Raw genomic sequence first — 27337 nt, 5'->3', positions numbered from 1 at the left:
TATTCTGGAGTGATGAGGTCAAGTGAGCTGAAAGGCCTCCTTCATCTGAAAGTTCCTCTCCGCCATTTCTCTCGACCCCCCGCCGTGACCCCTCTTCTGCGCTGTCAGTCTGCCTGTTAGGCATCAAGCCACGCAAAGAAAAAGAACAAACTTGCATTTATATAGCGCCTATCACGACCTCAGGGCGTCCCAAAGCGCTTTACAGCCAATGAAGTGCCTTTTGAGGTGTAGTCACTGTCGGAACGTGCCAATCTGCGCACAGCAAGATCCCACAAACAGCAATGTGATAATGGCCAGATAGTCTGTTGGTTGAGGAATAACTATCGGCCAGGATTGCTGGGAGAACTCCCCCGCTCCTCTTCGAAATAGTGGCCGTGGGATCTTCAACATCCACCTGAGAGGACGACATCCCACCCAAGAGATGGCACCTCCAACACGCCCTCAGTGCTCCACTGAGAGAATCGACCTGGATTTCGTGCTTAAGTCTCAGGAGTGGGATTAGGAACCCACAACCTTCATGATTCAGAGGCGAGAATGCGACCTACTGAGCCGTGGATGACACTCGGAAGTTACTAGACGAGTTGCAACTTCCTGTATGGCAGGGGGACCAAAGCCATGGGTTTCGGGACTCCCCACAAACTCCACCCCCCTCGGCTCTGTTTCCATCCCCTCGGGTCCCAGCCTCTCACTTAGGTTCAATATGACCGTGCGTTAACCTAGCCTCCTGCTCGGCCCAGAGCTCAGTTTCACACCCCACGACCTCTCCATCACCCAGGTTGCTCGTTTCCTGCGGGGAACGTTGCCTGCCTCTACCTATTCCTCAGCCTCTCTGCTTCTGAAACCCATCTTCTTGTTTCTTGTGACCTCCGGACTTGATTATTGCAATGCTCTCCTCGCTCACCTTCCTTCTTCCACAGGCCGGAAACTCCGACATGTCCTGCACTGTCCCGCTCGTCCTCACTGAACGACGATGGCTCTCCGCCCCCACCCCGACGTATTAAATGTAAAATCCTCGTTTTGGCCTTTACGTCACTTGAAATCTTCGCATCAGCCTGCAGCCAAAAAAAACCAACGGCCCCTCCAGTGCGCTCCTGCCTTAACTCAAGCGGGAGTGCGCTACAAGGGCTACAAATGAGACCAGAGCTTGGTGCACGCAGATCCTGGCTTAATGTCAGGGATTCCATGACTTTAGAGGGGGTGATGCTGGGAGCAGAGCCTCCCAATTCCTGGAATTCCCGAGACCCCGGGCTATCACCAACCCGGCAGTTCCCTGGACCCCCACAAACGTCGGCCGGGGTCAGCGCCAGAGGTCCGCCCGTGCTTACACTGGGGTGGGTGGCCTACGGGTTTTCAGCCCCTCATTCTCTGCCACTTCCTCCGTCCTGCACCCTTCGGTCTTCCACTCTGGGGCCTCTTGTGAACCCCAAACCTCCCTCCACCCCACCACAGATGGGAGAGTTTATACCTCCAGGCCCTGGTCTCTGGAACTCCCTCCCCAAACAGCCCTCGATGTAAAACAACGATCTAACCGCTGCTTCATTGTTTTGGCGACAATTTTAAATTGATGTCATCGAGTTACCGACTGACTGAGCGGTGGGAAATGGTGTTGCCCCATCCTCTTGGCCCAGTCGCCCCGTTCTCCTCGCCCCAATTCCCCATTTGCCTGGCCCTGTTGCTCCATTCTCCTTACCCTGTTGCTCCATTCTCCTTACCCTGTTGCTCCATTCTCCTTACCCTGTTGCTCCATTCTCCTTGCCCTGTTGCTCCATTCTCCTTGCCCTGTTGCTCCATTCACCTGGCCCTGTTGCTCCATTCTCCTTGCCCTGTTGCTCCATTCTCCTTGCCCTGTTGCTCCATTCTCCTTGCCCTGTTGCTCCATTCACCTGGCCCTGTTGCTCCATTCTCCTTGCCCTGTTGCTCCATTCTCCTTGCCCTGTTGCTCCATTCTCCTTACCCTGTTGCTCCATTCTCCTTACCCTGTTGCTCCATTCTCCTTACCCTGTTGCTCCATTCTCCTTGCCCTGTTGCTCCATTCTCCTTGCCCTGTTGCTCCATTCTCCTTACCCTGTTGCTCCATTCTCCTTACCCTGTTGCTCCATTCTCCTTACCCTGTTGTCCCATTTGCCTGATCCTGTTGTCCCATTCACCTGGCCCTGTTGCTCCATTCTCATTACCCTGTTGCCCATTCTCCTTGCCCCGAATGCCCCATTCTCCTTGCCCCGAATGCCCCATTCTCCTTGCCCCGATGCCCCATTCTCCTTGCCCCGATGCCCCATTCTACTTGCCCCAATGCCCCATTCTCCTTGCCCCGATGCCCCATTCTCCTTGCCCCGATGCCCCATTCTCCTTGCCCCGATGCCCCATTCTCCTTGCCCCAATGCCCCATTCTCCTTGCCCCGAATGCCCCATTCTCCTTGCCCCGAATGCCCCATTCTCCTTGCCCCGATGCCCCATTCTCCTTGCCCCAATGCCCCATTCTCCTTGCCCCGATGCCCCATTCTCCTTGCCCCAAAGCCCCATTCTCCTTGCCCCAATGCCCCATTCTCCTTGCCCTGATTCCCCATTCTCCTTGCCCCGATGCCCCATTCTCCTTGCCCCAAATGCCCCATTCTCCTTGCCCCGAATGCCCCATTCTCCTTGCCCCGAATGCCCCATTCTCCTTGCCCCGATGCCCCATTCTCCTTGCCCCGAATGCCCCATTCTCCTTGCCCCGATGCCCCATTCTCCTTGCCCCGAATGCCCCATTCTCCTTGCCCCGAATGCCCCATTCTCCTTGCCCCGAATGCCCCATTCTCCTTGCCCCGATGCCCCATTCTCCTTGCCCCGAATGCCCCATTCTCCTTGCCCCGATGCCCCATTCTCCTTGCCCCGAATGCCCCATTCTCCTTGCCCCGATGCCCCATTCTCCTTGCCCCGATGCCCCATTCTCCTTGACCCTTTGCCCCATTCCACTGAACAGTGGGTGGGGCCAAGGGCATCACGCCCTATCCGTCACCTCATTGGAGTGCAGCATCATGATGTCGCAAAATGTCCGCCCTCAGACTCCCTCTGACCGAGATGCATTTCCACAATGGGTGACAGCGACAGCGCAGATATATCATCCCTTGACAAGGCGAATGGTCCTGGAGCAATCGGGGAGGAATTCACACCCTCATTTGAGATAAGATGACTCCAATGCTTAAGGACAATTGGTAACGGGTGTTCCACAGCCCCTCGATGTAGAACAGAAGGTGACCGTGGTTCACGCCATCAGTGATAAGTATTTACATGTGAACAGGGTTTTAGATGAAGTCCCAACAATGCCCAGTCTTACAGCTGCCCTCCTTAGAAGGCTTTCTGGCTTTGACTTTGCATTCAGCAAGAAACACAACACATACACCGAGGTGACCTCATCCAATACTGGGGAACAGAAACAAGGAGGATCAGTGGTCAGCAACTGACCAGACCAGTCCCATGTTGTGGGGGAGGAATTGTTCCCACTTCAATATAATACACACTGAGAGAGGACCTTCCAATATCTCTCAGAACAAGGCTCAACAAAACGGCTGCCATCCAATAGATGATCCTACTCTCACCATTAGTCGTCAACCTTTATCTCTCCATCACCATCTTTCTTCTCTCTCTATTTCATCGACACTCTAGTATGGCCATTGCACCTCTGGACCTCCCTCTGTTTCACCTCCTCCCCCCACCCCACCTTACAAACCAAGTGTGCAGCAGCAAATATAGCTCCTCCATCTCTCCGTGCCCGTCGCACCATCTCCAACTCTCACCCTTTCTTTCCAAGGATCTCAAAATCTGCGTCCCTCTTCTCCTCCCTCGACTTTCTCTTCTTCCTCACAATCGACAGCATTTTTAAAGCACAAGCTTGGCATCACCTACTCCCTTCCTTCTTGATTTACCCCATCTGCTGGCCTACTCTTTTCAGCCTGGTTGCCATCCTGCACTGTGTACCTTGACCCACTCCCCTGGGATTTCCGAACAAAAGGGAAGTCCCAGCAATGACAGAGTATCATGAGGTGAAATTGAGCCTAATTTATGCCAGCACCTTTAAACGTAGTAAAACATCCCAAGGCGCTTCACAGGAGTGATTATCAAACAAAAAATTGACACCAAGCCAAAAAAAGGAGACATTCGGACAGGTGACCAAACGCTTGGTCAAAGAGGTGGGTTTTAAGGAGGGTCTTAAAGGAGGAGAGAGAGGCGGAGAGGTTTAGGGAGGGAATTCCAGAGATTAGGACCTCGACGGCTGAAGGCACGGCCGACAATGGTGGAGCGAAGGAAGTGGGGGGATGCACAGGAGGCCAGAATTGGAGGAGCGCAGAGATCTCGGAGGGTTGTAGGGCTGGAGGAGGTTACAGAGATTGGGGGGAGGGGCGGGGTCATGGAGGGATTTGAAAACAAGGATGAGAATTTTAAGATCGAGGCGTTGCCGGACCGGGAGCCAATGTAGGTCAGCGAGCACAAGGGGTGATGGGGGAACGGGACTTGGTGCTATCCAAGAGACACAAGGCAGGGAATTTCCCTTCAACCCAGCCCATCGTGATTCTCTGGAAGCTGCCTGTACAGCCGGGAGCGCGGATCTATATGAAATTGCTTTCCATCCTTTCATTTGTCTGTTAATTGCTGATAATTGTTTGATCATCATGAGGCACATTCGATCCTGCTCAGCATCGCAGTTTGTTCACAGGATGTCACATAGGTGTGGAGTACGATTGACTGAGATTCAAGATCCAGCGGAAGGCTGGAGACGGAACCCAACGTCGGCCAAAGGTGCCAGCTGTGGCTCAGTGGGCAGCACTCTCACCTTCTGGGTCAGATGGTCATGGGTTCAATTCTTCACTCCAGAGGACTTGAGCACAAAATCCAGGCTAATAGTCCCAGTGCAAGTGTTGAGGGAGTGAGGTATTGTCCTTCTGGAGGAGACATTAAACAGAGGCCCCGTCTACCCTCACAGCTGGATGTAAAAGATCCCACGGCACTATTGCAAAGAAAAGCAGGGGAGTTCTCCTGGGTTTTCTGGCCAATATTTATCCCTCAACCAACATCACTGTCTCATTGCTGTTTGTGGGAGCTTGCTGTGTGCAAATTGGTTGCTGTGTTTCCTACATTACAACAGTGACTACACTTCAAAAAAGTACTTAAATTGGCTATAAAGCACTATAATTGCAAGTTCACTCTTTCTTTCTTCCAAAGCTGGACACAGGTACTTATTTTTTTTTATTCGTTCATGGGATGTGGGCGTCGCTGGCCAAGCCAGCATTTATTGCCCATCCCTAATTGCCCTTGAGAAGGTGGTGGTGAGCCGCCTTCTTGAACCGCTGCAGTCCATGTGGTGAAGGTTCTCCCACAGTGCTGTTAGGAAGGGAGTTCCAGGATTTTGACCCAGCGACGATGAAGGAACGGCGATATATTTCCAAGTCGGGATGGTATGTGACTTGGAGGGGAACGTGCAGGTGGTGTTGTTCCCATGTACCTGCTGCCCTTGTTCTTCTAGGTGGTCGAGGTCGCAGGTTTGGGAGGTGCTGTTGAAGAAGCCTTGGCGAGTTGCTGCAGTGCATCCTGTGGATGGTACACACTGCAGCCACTGTGCGCCGGTGGTGAAGGGAGTGAATGTTTAAGGTGGTGGATGGGGTGCCAATCAAAGGGCTGCTTTGTCCTGGATGGTGTCGAGCTTCTTGAGTGTTGTTGGAGCTGCACTCATCCAGGCAAGTGGAGAGTATTCCATCACACTCCTGGCTTGTGCCTTGTAGATGGTGGAAAGGCTTTGGGGAATCAGGAGGTGAGTCACTTGCCACAGAATACCCAGCCTCTGACCTGCTCTTGTAGCCACAGTATTTATGTGGCTGGTCCAGTTAAGTTTCTGGTCAATGGTGACCCCCAAGATGTTGATGGTGGGGGATTCGGCGATGGTAATGACGTTGAATGTCAAGGGGAGGTGATTAGACCCTCTCTTGTTGGAGATGGTCATTGCCTGGCACTTGTCTGACGCGAATATTACTTGCTACTTATGAGCCCAAGCCTGGATGTTGTCCAGGTCTTGCTGCATGCGGGCTCGGACTGTTTCATTATCTGAGGGGTTGCGAATGGAACTGAACACTGTGCAATCATCAGCGAACATCCCCATTTCTGACCTTATGATGGAGGGAAGGTCATTGATGAAGCAGCTGAAGATGGTTGGGCCTAGGACACTGCCCTGAGGAACTCCTTCGCTCCGTCAATAACCAGCCACGTAACAATGGAGAGGCCCATTGGGTGGGTGGCAGCTTGGAGTCTGTTGCTGAGCCTATCCTATTCGACCTGTCCACGCTGGGGTAAAGGCACTGCCCGGTCTGGTGCAGTCCAGAAGATCCCAGCGGGTCAATCCTCGGCCTGCACTGGCTTCACCCCTTTCAGCCAGGGCAGCAGACGGGAGGCTACGATTTGCCTCAGTACCCCTGAGCCAGGGAAGGGGTTCCTGCTGCTGATTGTTACCCAGCGGCTCTCGCTGGAAAGTGCGCGTTTGGACATCAGGCTGGGCTCAGCCCTAATGCCCTCCATGGTAGAATAGCTTGCTGACGTTCACCATTGGGGCCCATCTATGAAGAAAGGTCCCTCAGGCAAAGTATCGGAGGCTGGCTTGTACCCACTGGGAGTCAACACGATGCCACAGTGAGGTCATTTCCTGTTCCTTAGGTCACAATGATATTAAGCAAAAGCAGAGGACATCTCTGTGACCCAATTGGCCATCATCAGGAACCAATAAGGATAAGACCATAAGAGATAGGAGCAGGAGTAGGCCATTCGGCCCCTCGAGCCTGCTCCGCCATTTAGTGAGATCATGGCTGATCTGATTTTTACCTCAACTCCACTTTCCCGCCCTTTCCCCATATCCTTTGACTCCCCTCACTGATCAAAAATTTGTCCAACTCAGCCTTGAATGTATTCAATGACTCGGCCTCCACAGATTTTTGGGGTAAAGAATTCCAAAGATTCACGACCCTCTGGGAGAAGAAATTCCTCCTCATTTCCGTCTTAAACGGGCGACCCCTTATTCTGAGACTATGCCCCCTAGTTTTAGATTCCCCCACGAGGGGTAACATCCTCTCAGCATCTACCCTATCGAGTCCCCTCATTGTCCACTGCTGTTCCCACGTGCCCATTTATCTGTACATTATATGTTCCTCCTTCTCCTCCCCACATCCTCGTCCTGAGCCCCGATTTTATCCCGACCTGCCCGGCAGGGAACGGGCCTGGTTCGAGTCAGAAGCCCCTTTAATCCCTGCCCCCTTTTCACTCCCCATTGACTTCAAGAGAGAATAGGATTGGACAGGTTGTAAAAGGGGAGTCCGCCCCGAACTTGGGACTCAACCCATATGGCCTCATTTGATGATCCTTCTAACATATCATCCCTCCTCACAGCTGTAATGGTTTCTTTAACTAATATTGCCACCACCCCCCCCCTTCCTTTTTTATCCCCCTCTCTAACTCATCTGAAAACCCTGTTCTCCATAGAGCAGAGAAGGTTAAAGGGAAATATAATCGAGGTGTTCAAACACATTCTTTCCCGACACCTCAGCACTGTGGGGTTCCTTACCTCCCTCAGTCATCCCTTCGTCTCACACCATACCTACATTTGAACTCGAGCTCGTCGTCATACGAAGAGACAAGCAATGACGGACAGGGAAAGACCCTCCTGTGCGTCCAACCTGTCCCGATACCTTGTGTATCACAATATATACACTCCCCGCCTCACCCCACACCGTGTGATCTCCTGGGAGAGGCGAGAAACCAGATAAAAACCCCAGGTCAATTTGGGGGAGAAAAAAATCTGGGAAATTTCTCTCCGACCCCTTTGGCGATGGAAACCAGTCCAGGAGATCCCTCTGGCCCTGATAATTCTACTACCTGCCTTTTGTACGAGGTGATCTCCACCCCAGCCAGAAACAGGTCCAGCTCTCGCTTGAAGGAATTCGGTGAGTCGGCGTCCACCGCACGAGGCGGCAGCCTGTTCCAGAGGCCCACTATTCTCTGGGAAAAGAACCACCTCCTGACATCTAACCTCGATCTGGCCTCATACAACTTCAAATTGTGACCCCTGGTCCCCCCTAACACAATCTATTCCCGTCATCATCTCATAAACCTCGATCAGATCACCCCAAAGTCTACGGGGGTGATTTTAACCCCCAAGAACGGGCGGGTTGGGAGCGGGCGGGAGTTGAAAATAGTTGCTTTTTGGGTGGCGACCGCAACCCGGCTTTAATTCCGGGTTTAACTCGGGCGCGTAAAAGTCCAGGCTTCCCACTGGGAATGCAAAGTCCGAAAACTTTGCAGTCGCGACCCAAAAAAAAACAATTTTCAATTCCCACCCGCCCCCAAACCGCCCGTTCTTGGAGGTTAAAATCACCCCCTATGTATCTCTCAAGTGTAAAGCCCCAGTTCTTTGAGCCCATCTTGATAACTAAGATGCTTTCAGCTGAGAATTAGTCGAGTGGCCGTCCTCTGCAACCTTTCCAAAGCCTCAATATCATCCGCCGTTTGAGGAGGCCAAAACAAGGCACATCACTTCTCGATTTGCCCGATCCCAATTCTTTCCAAACTTTACACCCTGCTCCGTCAAGCTAGGCCCGACACTTAAGTTCTTCGGTAAGAATGAAAGGCGTATATTTCGAGAGAGCCTTGACATTTTTTTTCTCAGAGTGACTCACATACAATGTATTAATTTGAAGTACGACTATTGTAAGCAAATGTAGCAGCCATTTTACAGACAGCCATAAACGTGGTGTAGGTTGAGGGAGGCCAGGATACCAGGAACATAAGAGGAGACCATTCAACCCCTCGAGCCTGCTCCGTTCTTCAATTAGATCATGGCTGATCTGTACCTCAATCCTATTTATCCTCTTGGTTCCATGTCCCTTGCTACTCTTACCCAACAGTAAGGGTCAGCTAACAGTAGGCCATTTAGACCCTCGAGCCTGTTCCGCCATTCAGTGAGATCATGGTTGATCTGTGACCTAACTCCATATTCCCGCCTTAGCCCCGTATCCCTTAATACCTTTGGTTAACGAAAATCTATCAATCTCAGGTTTAAAATTAACAATCGAGCTAGCATCAACTGCCGTTTGTGGAAGAGAGTTCCAAACTTCTACCACCCTTTGCGTGTAGAAGCGTTTCCTGACTTCACTCCTGAAAGTCCTGGCTCTAATTTTTAGTCTATGTCCCCTAGTCCTGGACTCCCCAACCAGCGAAAATAGTTTCTCTCTATCTACCCTTTCAGTTCCCCTTAATATCTTGAAAACTTCAATCAAATCACCCCTTAATCTTTTTAATTCAATTTAGAATACATCCCTAGTATTTGTAATCTCTCCTCGTAATTTAACCCTTGGAGTCCAGGTATCATTCTAGTAAATCTACGCTGCACTCCCTCCAAGGCCAATATGTCCTTCCTAAGGTGTGGTGCCCAGAACTGAACACAGTACTCCAGGTGTGGTCTAACCAGGGTTTTGTATAGCTGTAGCATAACTTCTACCCCCTTGTACTCTAGTCCTCTAGATATAAAGGCCAGCATTCCATTAGTCTTTTTGATTATTTTCTGTACCTGTCCATGACATTTTAATGATCTATGTACATGGACCCCTAAGTCTCTTTGAACCTTCACTGTTTCGAGCTTTTCACCATTTAGAAAGTACTCTGATCTATCCTTTTTAGGTCCAAAGTGGATGACCTCACATTTGCCTACATTGAAATCCATTTGTCACAGTTTTGCCCATTCACTTAATCTATTAATATCTCTCTGTAATTTTATGCTTCTATCTACACTGCTTACAATGCTGCCTATCTTTGCGTCATCGGCAAACTTGGATATGTGGCTCTCTATCCCGCCATCTAAGTCGTTAATAAATACAGTGAATAGTTGAGGCCCCAACACAGATCCCTGTGGGACACCACTAGTCACATCCTGCCAATTTGAGTACCTGCCCATTATCCCCGACTCTCTGTCTCCTGCCGCTGAGCCAATTTCCGAACCAGGTCAATAATGTGCACTCAATTCCACGAGTTTCAACTTTAGCTGGCAGACTCTTATGAGGGACATTTGCCCGCCCTGACCCTGCATCCCTTCATCCTCTTGTCCTTCATCTGACTATTCAATGTCATCTTGAATGTTGCGGTAGAGGGTAATTTTTAACCAAACCCGCCTGATTTCAATGGCGAGTAAAATCGGGCGAGGTGTACAAACAGCGTTCGACTCGATCCCGTCGTTTCCCGACGGGCGAGTTAGGTTTAAAATTACCCCCTGCAGACTCTGCCCTGACCACTAACCCTCAAAGTGATCCCCACAGCCTTACAGCTCTCTGGGTGAGGAATGTTCTCTCGCTCTCTGTTCTGAATCTCTGAGCCAAGACGTCACCTGAACTGAACTGAACCTCACCAAATGATTCCCACTCAAGTGACGGAGGCTTCTTTGAATGCGAAAAGCCTCCCGTGTCAGAACTAGTGACCCTTGGCGGGGAAAGAAAAGGAAAGGACCTAAGAATAATGATAATCTTTCTCAAGAGGCCAGTCTTTGTGGCTTGCGTGCAGGAAGCAATAGCGATTGTTCTGTTTATAAACCCAGTTCCGGACTCTGGGATTCACTGCAGTCGCAGTAAACAGGATGTGGTCCGCAGGTTTTACTAGGCGAGGGCCTGGTGGCAGACTGCAAACTAGGCCGAGCGTGGACATGAGGGATCTTAGTTGAGATAAACGTAATCTTTGGTGCTCCGATAAAAAGACATAGAGAGGAAAAGGGATAATTATTAACGCGTTGCGTAGAGGATATTGGATATCTGGGAATAATTACAAGGTTTTAACTTATTCGAGAGCTTTACACAACACCACAGAGAAAAGTTGAAGTCTGAAGGCCAACAGGAGATTGCAGCTTTGCAGTGATGCCTCTGAATTTGCACGATATTTACTGTAAATCTCCCGGGGGTGGCTTTTGTTCCATTTTGGGCTTGTTGTTTCCTGCGGTTGCCATGGCAGACGTAAACATCCAGCAAACTCTGTCTCGTACATTTGGTGGGAGACCCGTAAAACTCTCCATATGTTTAAGGTGATCAAGTAGAGAGAAACTATTTCCTCCGGTGGGGGGGGTGGGGGAAGAAGTCCAGAACAAGGGCGGGGAGGGGGTATAACCTTAAAATTAGAGCTCGGCCGTTCTGGGGCGCTTCTTCACACAAAGTGGGAGTGGAAGTCTGGAACTCTCTCCCCCAAAAATCTGTTGAGGCTGGGGGTCAATTGCTAATTTTGAAACTGAGATTGATGGTTTTTTTGTTAGGCGAGGGTATTAAGGGATATGGAACCAAGGAGGGTAAATGGAGGTAAGATACAGATCAGCCGTGGTCTAGTTGAACAGGCTCGAGGGGCTGAATGGCCTCCTCCTGTTCCTATGTTCCGACGATAAATGCAGATGAAGGAACCGTACCATTGATTGGTCGTAAAGAGATTTGGGATGTCCTGCGGTCGTGTCAGGCACTATATAAATGCAAGTTCTTTATTTCTGTCTGTTCAGGGGAAGGACTGAATATTCTCCCCTCATTACAATATCTAACTGAATCCTGAATGACTCAAAGACTTTTGCCTCCACTCCTCCACTCATAAGACCATTCCAGAAGTTGAACACTCTCTTTGCGTGAGGAAGTTGGCCTCATGCCAGGTTCATCTGCATTGTCGGAGATGCCACCCTCTCGATGAGGAAAACCAGGCCACTTCTTTCAATGCTTCACGCGGATATTAAAGGCCCCATGGTGTTATTTGAAGAGGTGCAGGGAGCTTACAGGATAGAAGATTGAGGGGCGATCCGATTGAGGTGCTTAAAATGGTAAAAAAAAAAGGGTTCGATAGGGTAGATACAGAGCACCTCTGGTGGGGGCACCAAGAACGAGGGGGCACAATCTTAAAATTAGAGCCAGGTCGTTCAGGAGTGCAATTAGGAAGCAATTTTCTCACATAAAGGGTAATAGAAGTCTGGAACTCTCTCCCCCAAAAGGCTGTGGATGCTGGGGGACAATTGGAGCTTAGAAAATTGAGATTGATCGAATTTTGTTGGGTAAGCACAAAGTTGGTCTCTGATGTAACCTTCTCTGATTTAACACACTGCTATAATGCACGCTTATAAAACTCTCTCTGATATAACTCTCTGATATAACACACTCTGATTTCTCTCTCTGATATAACACACCCTGAGATATAACACACTCTGATATAACTCTCTGATATAACACACTCTGATATATCTCTCTGATATAACACGCTCTGATATATCTCTCTCTGATATAACACACTCTGATATATCTCTCTGATATAACACACTCTGATATATCTCTCTGATATAACACACTCTGATATATCTCTCTGATATAACACGCTCTGATATATCTCTCTCTGATATAACACACTCTGATATATCTCTCTGATATAACACGCTCTGATATATCTCTCTCTGATATAACACACTCTGATATATCTCTCTGATATAACACACTCTGATATATCTCTCTGATATAACACACTCTGATTTCTCTCTCTGATATAACACACCCTGAGATATAACACACTCTGATATAACTCTCTGATATAACACACTCTGATATATCTCTCTCTGATATAACACGCTCTGATATATCTCTCTCTGATATAACACACTCTGATATATGTCTTACTGATATAACACACTCTGATATATCTCTCTGACATAAGACACTCTGATATAACACACTCTGATATATCTCTCTGATATAACACACTGATATAACACACTCTGATATAACACACTCTGATGTATCTCTCTGATATAACACACTCTGATATATGTCTTACTGATATAACACACTCTGATATATCTCTCTGACATAAGACACTCTGATATAACACACTCTGATATATCTCTCTGATATAACACACTGATATAACACATTCTGATATAACACACTCTGATGTATCTCTCTGATATAACACACTCTGATATATGTCTTACTGATATAACACACTCTGATATAACACTCTGATATATCTCTCTGATATAACACACTTTGATATATCTCTTACTCACTGATATAACACACTCTGATGTATCTCTCTGATATAACACACTCTGATGTATCTCTCTGATATAACACACTCTGATATATGTCTTACTGATATAACACACTCTGATATAACACACTCTGATATAACACACTCTGATATAACACAATCTGATATAACACACTCTGATATATCTCTCTGATTTAACACACTCTGATATATCTCTCTGATATAACACGCTGATATAACACACTCTGATATATGTCTTACTGATATAACACACTCTGATATATCTCTCTGATATAACACACTCTGATATATCTCTCTGACATAACACACTCTGATATAACACACTCTGATATAACACAATCTGATTTAACACACTCTGATATATCTCTCTGATTTAACACACTCTGATATATCTCTCTGATATAACACGCTGATATAACACACTCTGATATATCTCTCTGACATAACACACTCTGATATAACACACTCTGATATAACACACTCTGATATATCTCTCTGATATAACACACTCTGATATATGTCTTACTGATATAACACACTCTGATATATCTCTCTGACATAACACACTCTGATATAACACACTCTGATATAACACACTCTGATATAACACACTCTGATATATCTCTCTGATATAACACACTCTGATATATCTCTCTGACATAACACACTCTGATTTAACACACTCTGATATAACACACTCTGATATAACACACTCTGATATATCTCTCTGATATAACACACTCTGATATATCTCTCTGATATAACACACTCTGATATATGTCTTACTGATATAACACGCTCTGATATAACACACCCTGATTTCTCTCTCTCTCTGATAATACACACTCTGATATATCTTTCTTCTCATATAACAGATTCTGATATATATCTTTCTGATATAACACTTTCTGATATATATCTCGCACTCTGATATAACACACTCTGCTATCTCTCTGATATAACACCCTCGGATATATATCTTTCCCTCTGATATATCCCTCTCTCTGATATAGCACAATCTGATATATATCTATATCTGATAGAACATACCCTGACATATCTCTCTTCTGATATAACACACTGATATCTCTCTCTTGTTGATATAACACACTCTCTCTGATATAACACATTCTGATATCTCTTGCTTTCTAATATAACACACACTGTTATATATCGCTCTCTCTGACATAACACACTCTGATATCTCTCTCTCTCTCTCTCTGATATAGCTCATTCTGATATATATATATATATATATCTGATGTAACACACCCTGATAAATATCTCTCTCTGATATAACACACTGTGATATATTTCTCTGATATAATACACACTGATAATATATCTCTCTCTGATATAACACACTTGGTTATATGTCTCTCTCTCTCTCTCTCTGATATAACACACTCTGATATCTCTCTCTCTGATATAACACACTCTGATATATCTCTCTCTGATATAACACACTCTGATATATATCCCTCTCTCTGATATAGCACACTCTGATATCTCTCTCTCTGATATAACACACTCTGATATATATCCCTCTCTCTGATATAGCACACTCTGATATCTCTCTCTGATATAACACACTCTGATATATATCCGTCTCTCTGATATAGCACACTCTGATATATCTCTCTCTGATATAACACACTCTGATATATATCCCTCTCTCTGATATAGCACACTCTGATATCTCTCTCTCTGATATAACACACTCTGATATATATCCCTCTCTCTGATATAACACACTCTGATATCTCTCTCTCTGATATAACACACTCTGATATATCTCTCTCTGATATAACACACTCTGATATATATCCCTCTCTCTGATACAGCACACTCTGATATCTCTCTCTCTGATATAACACACTCTGATATATATCCCTCTCTCTGATATAACACACTCTGATATCTCTCTCTCTGATATAACACACTCTGATATATATCCCTCTCTCTGATATAACACACTCTGATATCTCTCTCTCTGATATAACACACTCTGATATATATCTCTCTCTGATATAACACACTCTGATATCTATCTCTCTGATATAACACACTCTGATATATATCCCTCTTTCTGATTTAACACACTCTGATGTATCTCTCCTGATATAACACACTCTGCTATCTCTCGCTTTCTAATATAACACACACTGTTATACATCGCTCTCTCCGATATCACACACTCTGATATCTCTCTCTCTCTAATATGGCACATTCTGATATGTATATCTCTCTGATGTAACACACCCTGATAAATATCTCTCTCTGATATAACACACTTTGTTACATATCTCTCTCTGTCTGATATAACATACTGTGATATATTTCTCTGATATAACACTCTAATGTATCTCTCTTCTGATAAAACAAATTCTGATATCTCTCTGATATAACACACTCTGATATATCTCTCTCTCTGATATAACACACTCTGATATACCTCTCTTCTGATATAACACATTCTGATATATATCTCTCTGATATAACACACTCTGATATCTCTCTTTCTGACATAACACACTCTGATATATATCTCTCTGAAATAACACAGTCTGATATACCTCTCTTCTGATATAGCACATTCTGATATATATCACTCTCTGATATAACACACTGCTATATCTCTCTTTTTGTTATAACACACTTTGATATATCTCTCTCTCTCTCTCTGATATAACATAATCTGATATATCTCTCTCTGGTATAACGCACTCTGATATCTCTGATATGACACACTCTGATATACATATCTCTCTCTGATATAACACACTCTGATATATCTCTCCCTCTCTGATAAAACACACTCGGTTATATATCTCTTTCTCTTTGATATAACACACTCTGATATATCTTTCTCTTTGATATGACACACTCTGATGTATCTCTCTTCTGATAAAACACATTCTGATATCTCTCTCTGATATAACACACTCTGATATATATATATATATATATCTCTCTCTGATATAACATAATCTGATATATCTCTCTCTGGTATAACACACTCTGATATCTCTGATATAACACACTCTGATATCTCTGATATAACACACTCTGATATCTCTGACATAACACACTCTGATATATCTCTCTCTGATATAACACACTCTGATATATCTCTCTCTGATATAACACACTCTGATATATCTCTCTCTGATATAACACACTCTGATATATCTCTCCCTCTCTGATATAACACGCTCGGTTATATATCTCTTTCTCTGATATAACACACTCTGATATATCTCTCTCTGATATAATACACTCTGATATCTCTGATATAACACACTCTGATATCTCTGATATAACACTCTCTGATATCTCTGATATAACACTCTCTGATATAACACACTCTGATATCTCTCTCTCTCTGATATAACACACTCTGATATCTCTCTCTCTCTGATATAACACACTCTAATATCTCTCTCTCTCTGATATAACACACTCTGATATATCTCTCTCTGATATAACACACTCTGATATCTCTGATATAACACACTCTGATATCTCTGATATAACACACTCTCCGATAAATATAAAAAGCAATTTGAAATTTTGAAAGCTGATGCTGCCCTGGTTGGTATATGCACGTTTGGTATAATTCTGAGCCACACAGACTAGCACCATATCAGGTTAAGGCTCCAATCTGAGCTGAGGCAATTGACCATAGCCTGGCAGCTACAATCGACCTCAGTATCCCTGGGATATGGAGCGGAGAAATCAGCCTGCTCCCGATTATTATCCGGTTGGAAAATGAGTGTAGCGGAGGGCGAGTGTGGACAGGGACAGACCTTGCTGTGGCGTCCTCCACAGACGAATAGCTTGCCAGAACTCACTGTCCAGGATCACAAGTGAAGGATAGCTGCTTGGACATCACCAAGGGACCATACGTCAGCGTGAGTCAGGAGCTTGATGAGAAAGAGGGGGCGGGAACGTGGTGGTGTGGGAATTGGCAAACACGTTGTTTTTTCAGGGAAAGTTATTAAATTTTAAAAAAAGATTTGTGTACTGTATTGGAATATGACGGGTTCCTTCACCCACCTCTTGTCTAAGTATGGAGTGAGAAGCCAGCGTGTATCTGCCTGCAAATCACGGGCACCGCATCCAGTAATTGGCACTATCCTATACTTAGAGCTGAGCTCAGTGCCTATAGGATTGTACAAGCCTATATTTAGATTGGCACAGCTATTTCTGAGCCTGCCGTATTTATTGAGTCACTGTGCATCTCAATATAATAAGTTCGCATTAGTGGGATGGTGGGTTAACTCACTCAGTACAGGATTAGAGAGGGAAGGGGCCTCGCTGACAGACACAGAGACCAGGCACTGGGTTAACTCACTCAGTACAGGATTAGAGAGGGAAGGGGCCTCACTGACAGACACAGAGACCAGGCACTGGGTTAACTCACTCAGTACAGGATTAGAGAGGGAAGGGGCCTCGAGACCAGGCACTGGGTTAACTCACTCAGTACAGGATTAGAGAGGGAAGGGTCCCCGCTGACAGACACAGAGACCAGGCACTGGGTTAACTCACTCAGTACAGGATTAGAGAGGGAAGGGGCCTCGCTGTCAGACAGAGACCAGGCGCTGGGTTAACTCACTCAGTACAGGATTAGAGAGGGAAGGGGCCTCGAGACCAGGCACTGGGTTAACTCACTCAGTACAGGATTAGAGAGGGAAGGGGCCTCACTGACAGACACAGAGTCCAGGCACTGGGTTAACTCACTCAGTACAGGATTAGAGAGGGAAGGGTCCCCGCTGACAGACACAGAGTCCAGGCACTGGGTTAACTCACTCAGTACAGGATTAGAGAGGGAAGGGTCCCCGCTGACAGACACAGAGTCCAGGCACTGGGTTAACTCACTCAGTACAGGATTAGAGAGGGAAGGGGCCTCACTGACAGACACAGAGACCAGGCACTGGGTTAACTCACTCAGTACAGGATTAGAGAGGGAAGGGTCCCCGCTGACAGACACAGAGACCAGGCACTGGGTTAACTCACTCAGTACAGGATTAGAGAGGGAAGGGGCCTCGCTGACAGACACAGAGACCAGACACTGGGTTAACTCACTCAGTACAGGATTAGAGAGGGAAGGGGCCTCGAGACCAGGCACTGGGTTAACTCACTCAGTACAGGATTAGAGAGGGAAGGGGCCTCGAGACCAGGCACTGGGTTAACTCACTCAGTACAGGATTAGAGAGGGAAGGGGCCTCGAGACCAGGCACTGAGTTAACTCACTCAGTACAGGATTAGAGAGGGAAGGGGCCTCGAGACCAGGCACTGGGTTAACTCACTCAGTACAGGATTAGAGAGGGAAGGGTCCCCGCTGACAGACAGAGACCAGGCACTGGGTTAACTCACTCAGTACAGGATTAGAGAGGGAAGGGGCCTCACTGACAGACACAGAGACCAGGCACTGGGTTAACTCACTCAGTACAGGATTAGAGAGGGAAGGGGCCTCGAGACCAGGCACTGGGTTAACTCACTCAGTACAGGATTAGAGAGGGAAGGGGCCTCACTGACAGACACAGAGTCCAGGCACTGGGTTAACTCACTCAGTACAGGATTAGAGAGGGAAGGGTCCCCGCTGACAGACACAGAGTCCAGGCACTGGGTTAACTCACTCAGTACAGGATTAGAGAGGGAAGGGTCCCCGCTGACAGACACAGAGTCCAGGCACTGGGTTAACTCACTCAGTACAGGATTAGAGAGGGAAGGGGCCTCACTGACAGACACAGAGACCAGGCACTGGGTTAACTCACTCAGTACAGGATTAGAGAGGGAAGGGTCCCCGCTGACAGACAGAGACCAGGCACTGGGTTAACTCACTCAGTACAGGATTAGAGAGGGAAGGGGCCTCACTGACAGACACAGAGACCAGGCACTGGGTTAACTCACTCAGTACAGGATTAGAGAGGGAAGGGGCCTCGAGACCAGGCACTGGGTTAACTCACTCAGTACAGGATTAGAGAGGGAAGGGGCCTCGCTGACAGACACAGAGACCAGGCACTGGGTTAACTCACTCAGTACAGGATTAGAGAGGGAAGGGTCCTCGCTGACAGACAGAGACCAGGCACTGGGTTAACTCACTCAGTACAGGATTAGAGAGGGAAGGGTCCTCGCTGTCAGACACAGAGACCAGACACTGGGTTAACTCACTCAGTACAGGATTAGAGAGGGAAGGGGCCTCGAGACCAGGCACTGGGTTAACTCACTCAGTACAGGATTAGAGAGGGAAGGGGCCTCGAGACCAGGCACTGGGTTAACTCACTCAGTACAGGATTAGAGAGGGAAGGGGCCTCGAGACCAGGCACTGAGTTAACTCACTCAGTACAGGATTAGAGAGGGAAGGGGCCTCGAGACCAGGCACTGGGTTAACTCACTCAGTACAGGATTAGAGAGGGAAGGGTCCCCGCTGACAGACAGAGACCAGGCACTGGGTTAACTCACTCAGTACAGGATTAGAGAGGGAAGGGGCCTCACTGACAGACACAGAGACCAGGCACTGGGTTAACTCACTCAGTACAGGATTAGAGAGGGAAGGGGCCTCGAGACCAGGCACTGGGTTAACTCACTCAGTACAGGATTAGAGAGGGAAGGGGCCTCGCTGACAGACACAGAGACCAGGCACTGGGTTAACTCACTCAGTACAGGATTAGAGAGGGAAGGGTCCTCGCTGACAGACAGAGACCAGGCACTGGGTTAACTCACTCAGTACAGGATTAGAGAGGGAAGGGTCCTCGCTGTCAGACTCAGAGACCAGGCACTAGGTTAACTCAAAAGCAAAATACTACGGATGCTGGAAATCTGAAATAAAAACAGAAAATGCTGGAAATACTCAGCAAGTGAGGCAGCATCTGTGGAGAGAGAAACAGAGTTAACGTTTCAGGTCGATGACCTTTCCTCAGAACTGGAAGGAGTTGAAAATCAAACAGTTTTTAAGCAAATACAGAGCCGGAGGAGGGGGGGAGGAACAAAAGGGAAGGTCTGTGATAGGGTGGAGGGCAGCAGTGATTAAATGACAAAAGGGGATGATGGTGCAAGGTAAGGAGGGATGGTAATGGGACAGATGGATCTAGAGGAGCTGTAAATGGTAATATCAGAACCATTACCAGCACCCACTGTCCCAAAAAATGGGAGCAGTGGTTCTGATCTGAAGTTATTGAAATCAATGTTGAGTCCGGAAGGTTGTAAAGTGCCTAAACGAAACATGAGGTGCTGTTCCTCGAGCTTCTGTTGAGCTTCACTGGAACAGTGTAGGAGGCCGAGGACAGAGAGGTCAGAGCGGGAGTGGGACGGGGAATTAAAATGGCCAGCGACCGGCAGGTCAGGCTCACACTTGCGGACAGAGTGGAGGTGTTCAGCAAAGCGATCACCCAGCCTGCGTTAGGTCTCCCCATTGTAGAGGAGACCGCATCGTGAGCAGCGGATACCATATATTAAATTGGAAGAAGTCCAAGTAAACCGCTGTTTCACCTGGAAGGAGTGTTTGGGGCCCTGGACGGTGGGAAGGGAGGAGGTGAAAGGGCAGGTGTTGCATCTCCTGCGCTCACACGGGAAGGTGCCGTGGGGAGGAGAGCGGGTGTTGGGGGTGATGGAAGAGCGGTCCCTTCGGAATGCTGAAAGGGGAGGGGAGGGGAAGATGCGTTTGGTGACGGGGTCACGCTGGAGGTGGCGTAAATGGCGGAGGATGATATGTTGAATGTGGAGGCTGGCAGGGTGGAAGGTGAGGACAAGGGGGACCCTATCGTGGTTCTGGGAGGCAGGGGAAGGGGTGTGAGCAGAAGTGTGGGAAACGGGACGGACACAGCCGACGGCTCTGACAACCACAGTGGAGGGGAATCCTTGGTCGAGGAGAAAGGAAGACATATCGGAAGCACTGGTGTGGAAGGTGGCATCGTCAGAACGGACGCGATGGAGATGGAGAAACTGGGAGGAGGGAATAGGGTCCTTACAGGAAGCAGGGTGGGAGGAAGTGTAATCAAGACAGCTGTGGGAGTCGGTGGGTTTATAGTAGATATTGGTTGACCGCCTAACCCCAGAAATGGAGATGGAGAAGTCGAGGAAGGGAAGGGAAGGTTCGGAGATGGACCGTGTGAAGACGAGGGAAGGGTGGAAAATGGAAGCAAAGTCGATGAAATTTTCCAGTTCAGGGCGAGAGCAGGAAACGGCACCGATACAGTCATCAATGTTCCGGAGAAAGAGGTGAGGGAGGGGACCTGAGGAGAACTGGAAGAAAGAATGTATCCCACAGGCAGGCATTGATAGGCCCCATTCAGGTACCCACAGCAAAAGCTTTTATTTGGAGGATGTGAGTGGAGTCAAAGGAGAAGTTGTTCACTGAGTAAACTCACTCAGTACAAGAGGAAACCCCTGAACTCTCTGGGCAGAATGTTCTCGATCCTGTGTAACTGGCGGGCTTGGGCGCAGCGGATTGTTTATTGGAAAATCATGGGTTAACTGCCCACAACATTACGTCCATTGACATTAATGGATGCAAGATAATGGGCTGTGCACTCTTGGTTTCATAATCCGTGTTTCTCAAAAGAATGTCACCCTGTCCACATGCCTTTAGCGTATAGAATCATAGAATCATAGAAGTTTACAACATGGAAACAGGCCCTTCGGCCCAACATGTCCATGTCGCCCAGTTTATACCACTAAGCTAGTCCCAATTGCCTGCACTTGGCCCATATCCCTCTATACCCATCTTACCCATGTAACTGTCCAAATGCTTTTTAAAAGACAAAATTGTACCCGCCTCCACTACTGCCTCTGGCAGCTCGTTCCAGACAGAAAAACATCCAGAGACACTTTACAGAAGTGTAATCAAAACAAGGGGACACTGAGATACAGGAGGAGACAGCAGGAGGGGAGACCAAAAGCTTGGTCAAAGAGGTGGGTTTTATAGAGGGTCTTAGAGGACGAGAATTGAAGAGGCAGAGGGGGTAGGCGACTGAAGGCATGGCCGTCAATGGCCGGGCAAAAGGCATCCACAAAAGGCAGAGTTGGAGGAGCAGAAGGTTCGGGGAGGGGTGGGCGGGGCGGATTGTAGGGCTGGTGGCGGTTATAGAGATGGGGAGGGACGAGGCCACGGAGGGTGTTCAATACGAGGATGGGGACTGGGAGCCAATGGGGTTCAGCAAGGTGGTGGGCGAACAGGACTTGGTGCGGGTTAGGATACTGGCAGCGGAGGTGAGGCGGGGGGGCGGAGACGGGCGATGATACGGAGGTGGAAGTAGGCGGTCTTGGTGACGGAGACGACACGCGGGGTCGGAGTTCAGCTCAGGGTCAAACAGGGCGCCGAGGTTGCGAGCAGTCCGGTTCAGCCTGAGACGGTGGCCCGGGGAGGGGAACGGAGGCGGGCGGAGACGGGCGAGGAATTTGCGGCGGTGGGGTAGGGGGTCGAAGACAATGGCTTCATTCTTTCCACCATTTAACTGGAGCATTTTGCCGTTTATCCAATTAAAGATTGGGAAGGACAAAGCCATCAAGAGAATGAAGTTGAAAGTCGAGGCCCCTGAGACCAGTTTACAAAATTAATGGATTGAATTTCACGATTTCACCTCATTAAAATTGGACGATTCCGTCAATCTTTTGCTCATTTGCGCTCAATGAAAGACCAACAGCCGCTGGAAGTAAACAGGCTGCAGGGTGCCTGATTCAGGGGTCAGCTCTGGTGTCTATAGGAGGTCTTGTCTCAAGGCTTTACAGCCAATGAACTACTTTGTGTAGTCACTGTCGTAATGTAGGAAAGGCGGCAGTCAATTTCTGCACAGCAAGATCCCACAAACAGCGATGAGATCATGACCAGGTAATTTTAGTGATGTTGGTTGAGGGATAAATATTGGCCCAGGACGCCGGGGAGAACTCCCCCTGCTCTTTTTCGAAATAGTGGCCGTGGGATCTTTTACGTTCATCTGAGAGGGTAGATAGGACCTCGGTTTAATGTCTCATCCGAAAGACGGCGCCTCCGACAGTGCAGCGCTCCCTCAGTACTGCACTGGGAGTGTCGGCCGAGATTATGTGCTCAAATATCTCGAGAGGCACTTGATCCCTCAACCTTCTGACTCAGAGTCGAGAGTGCTGCCCACTGAGCCATGGCTGGCACCATAGAGGAGTGTCACCAGCAGGAAGCACAGGTCTGAGAATGGGCACGACATTCTGTGTCTGACCCGTGCCGTACCTGCCCTGGGAGTGTTTGACGGGACAGTGTAGAGGGAGCTTTACTCTGTATCTAACCCGTGCTGTACCTGCCCTGGGAGTGTTTGACGGGACAGTGTAGAGGGAGCTTTACTCTGTATCTAACCCGTGCTGTACCTGCCCTGGGAGTGTTTGATGGGACAGTGTAGAGGGAGCTTTACTCTGTATCTAACCCGTGCTGTACCTGCCCTGGGAGTGTTTGATGGGACAGTGTAGAGGGAGCTTTACTCTGTATCTAACCCGTGCTGTACCTGCCCTGGGAGTGTTTGATGGGACAGTGTAGAGGGAGCTTTACTCTGTATCTAACCCATGCTGTACCTGCCCTGGGAGTGTTTGACGGGACAGTGTAGAGGGAGCTTTACTCTGTATCTAACCCGTGCTGTACCTGCCCTGGGAGTGTTTGACGGGACAGTGTAGAGGGAGCTTTACTCTGTATCTAACCCGTGCTGTACCTGCCCTGGGAGTGTTTGATGAGACAGTGTAGAGGGAGCTTTACTCTCTATCTAACCCGTGCTGTACCTGCCCTGGGAGTGTTTGACGGGACAGTGTAGAGGGAGCTTTACTCTGTATCTAACCCGTGCTGTACCTGCCCTGGGAGTGTTTGATGGGACAGTGTAGAGGGAGCTTTACTCTGTATCTAACCCGTGCTGTACCTGCCCTGGGAGTGTTTGACGGGACAGTGTAGAGGAAGCTTTACTCTCTATCTAACCCGTGCTGTACCTGCCCTGGGAGTGTTTGACGGGACAGTGTAGAGGAAGCTTTACTCTGTATCTAACCCGTGCTGTACCTGCCCTGGGAGTGTTTGATGAGACAGTGTAGAGGGAGCTTTACTCTGTATCTAACCCGTGCTGTACCTGCCCTGGGAGTGTTTGATGGGACAGTGTAGAGGGAGCTTTACTCTGTATCTAACCCGTGCTGTACCTGCCCTGGGAGCGTTTGACGGGACAGTGTAGAGGGAGCTTGACTCCCTTATTCAGACCAGTGGGCCTGTCTATACTCCCCCAATTCCTAGAGGTGAGTGAAAAGTGAAGTTAATGGTCTGATTCCTACCAGTGATCCAAAACGCCCAGATGTAGGAACAGGAGATTCTGCCAATACCCTGTATCGGTCTACAATTACGTACTTTGGTGCCCGATAACATCTGTATTAAAGGACAAAGGACATTGGCAGAAGCCTGGGCACAGATGGTATCACCACCAAGGGTCATGGGCGAGGTGAGGAGAGGGGGATGAGCAGGCGAATTTGCATTGATAAAAAAAACACAACAGAGAGCGTCTATATTTATCAGTTTTGTTGTTCAAAGCCTCTCAGTGGCGTGATTTCTTCGTGTGTGAACCCTTCCCTCCCACACACAGTCCCCGGGGAGCTGCCTCAATCGCAGCTTGAAAATTACACAGAGCACAAGTCAGCGCCGAGACGCAGCAGCGTGAAATTCCCTCGCGGTGTCATTTGGGGGCAATTTCAATGCAGCCCACCCGCCGGGAGACTTTTTAAACCCTGCTCTGATTTCACTCTCAGTTGAAGTCAATATTGGAAGGGGTTTAAAATTGGCGTTCCGCCCGATCCCGTGGGATTCCTGCCCAGCTAGTTAGGTTAAAATTAAACCCCACCCCCCCTCCCCAACTTGCCCACCACAAGATTCATTAAAGCCATTTTGTTTCCGTTTGAAATAAGGGCGTTCGTGTGGACATTTTACGCAAGGAATCTCAAGGCTGAGGTTTGAAAGATTTGCCTCAAATTCCATCCAGTTTCTGCAGTGCATTGGAGGTAACAGTACCCCCGGAGGCAAAGGAAGAAACTGCTTCCTCGTCCCGTTCCGATGGTATTCACCGAGCTTCTGTGCGCCCACAATGTAAGGGGGGAGAAAGAAGTTGAATTTATACAAAGCTTCGGGACGCCCCAAACCCTTCCACAGCAAATTAGGTCACTTTTGACCGCAGAGCTGTTGAAATCCTCACCTCCGTCAGCTGGCCCTCTCCCCGCTACAATCCACAGATTTTCAGAACCCCGAGCTTGCGGCCTGCAAACCCCCTACTTGTTGGTTCTCACGCCGAGGAAGACCTGCGTTTACACAGCGCCTTTCCCGTCCTCAGGACGCCGCCAAAAGCTCTTTACAGGCAATGAGGTGCTTTTTTTTTTTGAAGTGCAGTCACTGTTGTAATGTAGGAAACGCGGCAGCCAGTATTGCGCACAGCAAGATCCCACAAACAGCCATTTCAGTGATGTTGGTCGAGGGATAAACATCGGCCAGGACATCTGGTAGCTCTGCCCTGCTCTTCATCAAAATAGTGCCGTGGGGTCGTCTGTGTCCACCTGAGAGGGCAGGTTTCACATTTGGTCCAAAAATACAACACCTCCAACGGTGCAGCGCTCCCTCAGTACTGCGCTGGAAATGTCAGCCTGGGTTTTGTGTTTAAGTGTCTGGAGGGGGATTCGAACCCACAACCTTCCGACTCAGAGGCAAGATTGCGGCCTCGCCTCTTGGGAGTCGGAAGGCTGTGGGTTCGAGCCCCGCTCCAGACACTCAAGCTGACACCGCATGAGTCTGCCGCTTCTAGCAAACTGGTTAGCGTCTGTGTTAAAATAACAGCCAAAGTTATTTAAATCACACAGAGCGACTTCTACCCTCCTCAGTCTGCTCCGTAAGTTGGCTTCGAACTCCCATTCGATTTCGCCTTTAAAAGACACACAAACACGGCGGTAAAACACAAACGCAGAGTAACGGAGAACTTTCCGTTCTGTGCGCCCATCACTTACCGCACACTTGCATCCAGCCCTGGGTCAAACAGGCGGCCATGCACCCCGGCGTGTCGGCATCCTCCGCGCCCTTGGGCTCCATGGGTCCGGAATGTTCCGCGGGCAAAGGAAACCCCACCCCCCGACCACTGCCGTCGCCAGTCCCCCCCCCACCGACACCCACTCCACCCCCCTTCCCGGGTTCGTGAGGAGAAGAGATACGTTCACCGGTCCGGAATAACACAGGTGGTCACCGAGTGCTCAGTCGGAGGTGCCGTCTTTCGGATGAGACGTTAAGTCGAGCTTCGGATACAGTGCTGACCTCGCTGGCGTGTGCAGAACCTCTCAAGAGGAAAGAAAACAAGGGTCCGAAGAGATTCTGCTCAGAGAGGAATTAATGCTGCTTTTTGAGCGTGAGGCTGGGATGAGATTGCAGAGTGCAAAAGCTTTGCTTCTTGTCTCAACTTTGTAGTGTCGGGCACTGGATGCTCTCTTCCTCTCGAGGAGATCTATATATATCTATATGCATGTTAATAGGACTGCCTGCGGTTTGCGACTGGACTTCTCTGCTCTCTGGTCCTATGATTGTGTGTGTGTGTGTGTGTGTGTGTGTGTGTGACTCTGGGAGCAGCTGCCTGACTCCCAGATGCTGATAAAACAGCCACACAACTGCCGGCAAGGGGCTGTTCCCTGCTTCCTGTCAGGAGAGACCTTTAGTGGTGACCCTCTCCCAGACGGGGCTTTCTCCTGACCTGGCGAGTTAAAAATAAAACAAAAAAAAAACACGAAAATAAAACACATGGTTCTTTCACGGATGAATTTCCTTCTAAATTAACCCGATCTTTTCCTTTTTATTAGGGATGGGTAATAAACGCCGGCCTTGCCAGCGACGCCCACATCCCATGAACGAATAATAAAAAAAAATTCTCTTAACTCGTAAAAGATGCCTTTTCTTTCCCTTCGCTCTGTGTTGGACCTTTTTGTCACAACTGGACTGCAATCATACAGCACAGGAGGAGGCCATTCAGCCCATTGTGCCTGTGCTGGCTCTTTGAAAGAGCGACACAATTAGTCCCACTCCCCCCTGCTCTTTCCCCGTTGCCCTGCAAATTTTTCCCTTTTCAAGTATTTATCCAATTCCCTTTTGAAAGTTACTATTAAATCTGCTTCCACCGCCCTTTCAGGCAGCGCGTTCCAGATCATAACAACTCGCTGCGTAAAAATAATTCTCCTCATCTCCCCTCTGAATTCTTTTCTCAATTAGATTAAACCTGTGTCCTCTGGTTACCGACCCTCCAGCCACTGG

At 48.2% G+C, this 27337-nt stretch overlaps 1 protein-coding gene across 1 annotated transcript in view; it reads right to left on the bottom strand.

Annotated features, from left to right (window-relative positions):
• The window catches only part of LOC137304997 (ras/Rap GTPase-activating protein SynGAP-like), a 485592-nt gene extending 459450 nt beyond the window's left edge, over window positions 1–26142 (bottom strand). The window contains 1 exon segment of the mRNA XM_067973769.1: window positions 26053–26142. Within this exon segment, the coding sequence (XP_067829870.1) occupies window positions 26053–26134 (82 nt within the window). The 5' untranslated portion in view covers window positions 26135–26142.
• Window positions 26143–27337: the final 1195 nt, after the last annotated feature.

Source organism: Heptranchias perlo, chromosome 39, assembly GCF_035084215.1.
Source record: "Heptranchias perlo isolate sHepPer1 chromosome 39, sHepPer1.hap1, whole genome shotgun sequence".
In the NCBI taxonomy this organism is placed as follows: Eukaryota; Metazoa; Chordata; class Chondrichthyes; order Hexanchiformes; family Hexanchidae; genus Heptranchias; species Heptranchias perlo.
The sequence above is the reverse complement of the archived record's forward strand: the minus strand, read 5'-3'. Positions and strand labels throughout refer to the sequence as shown.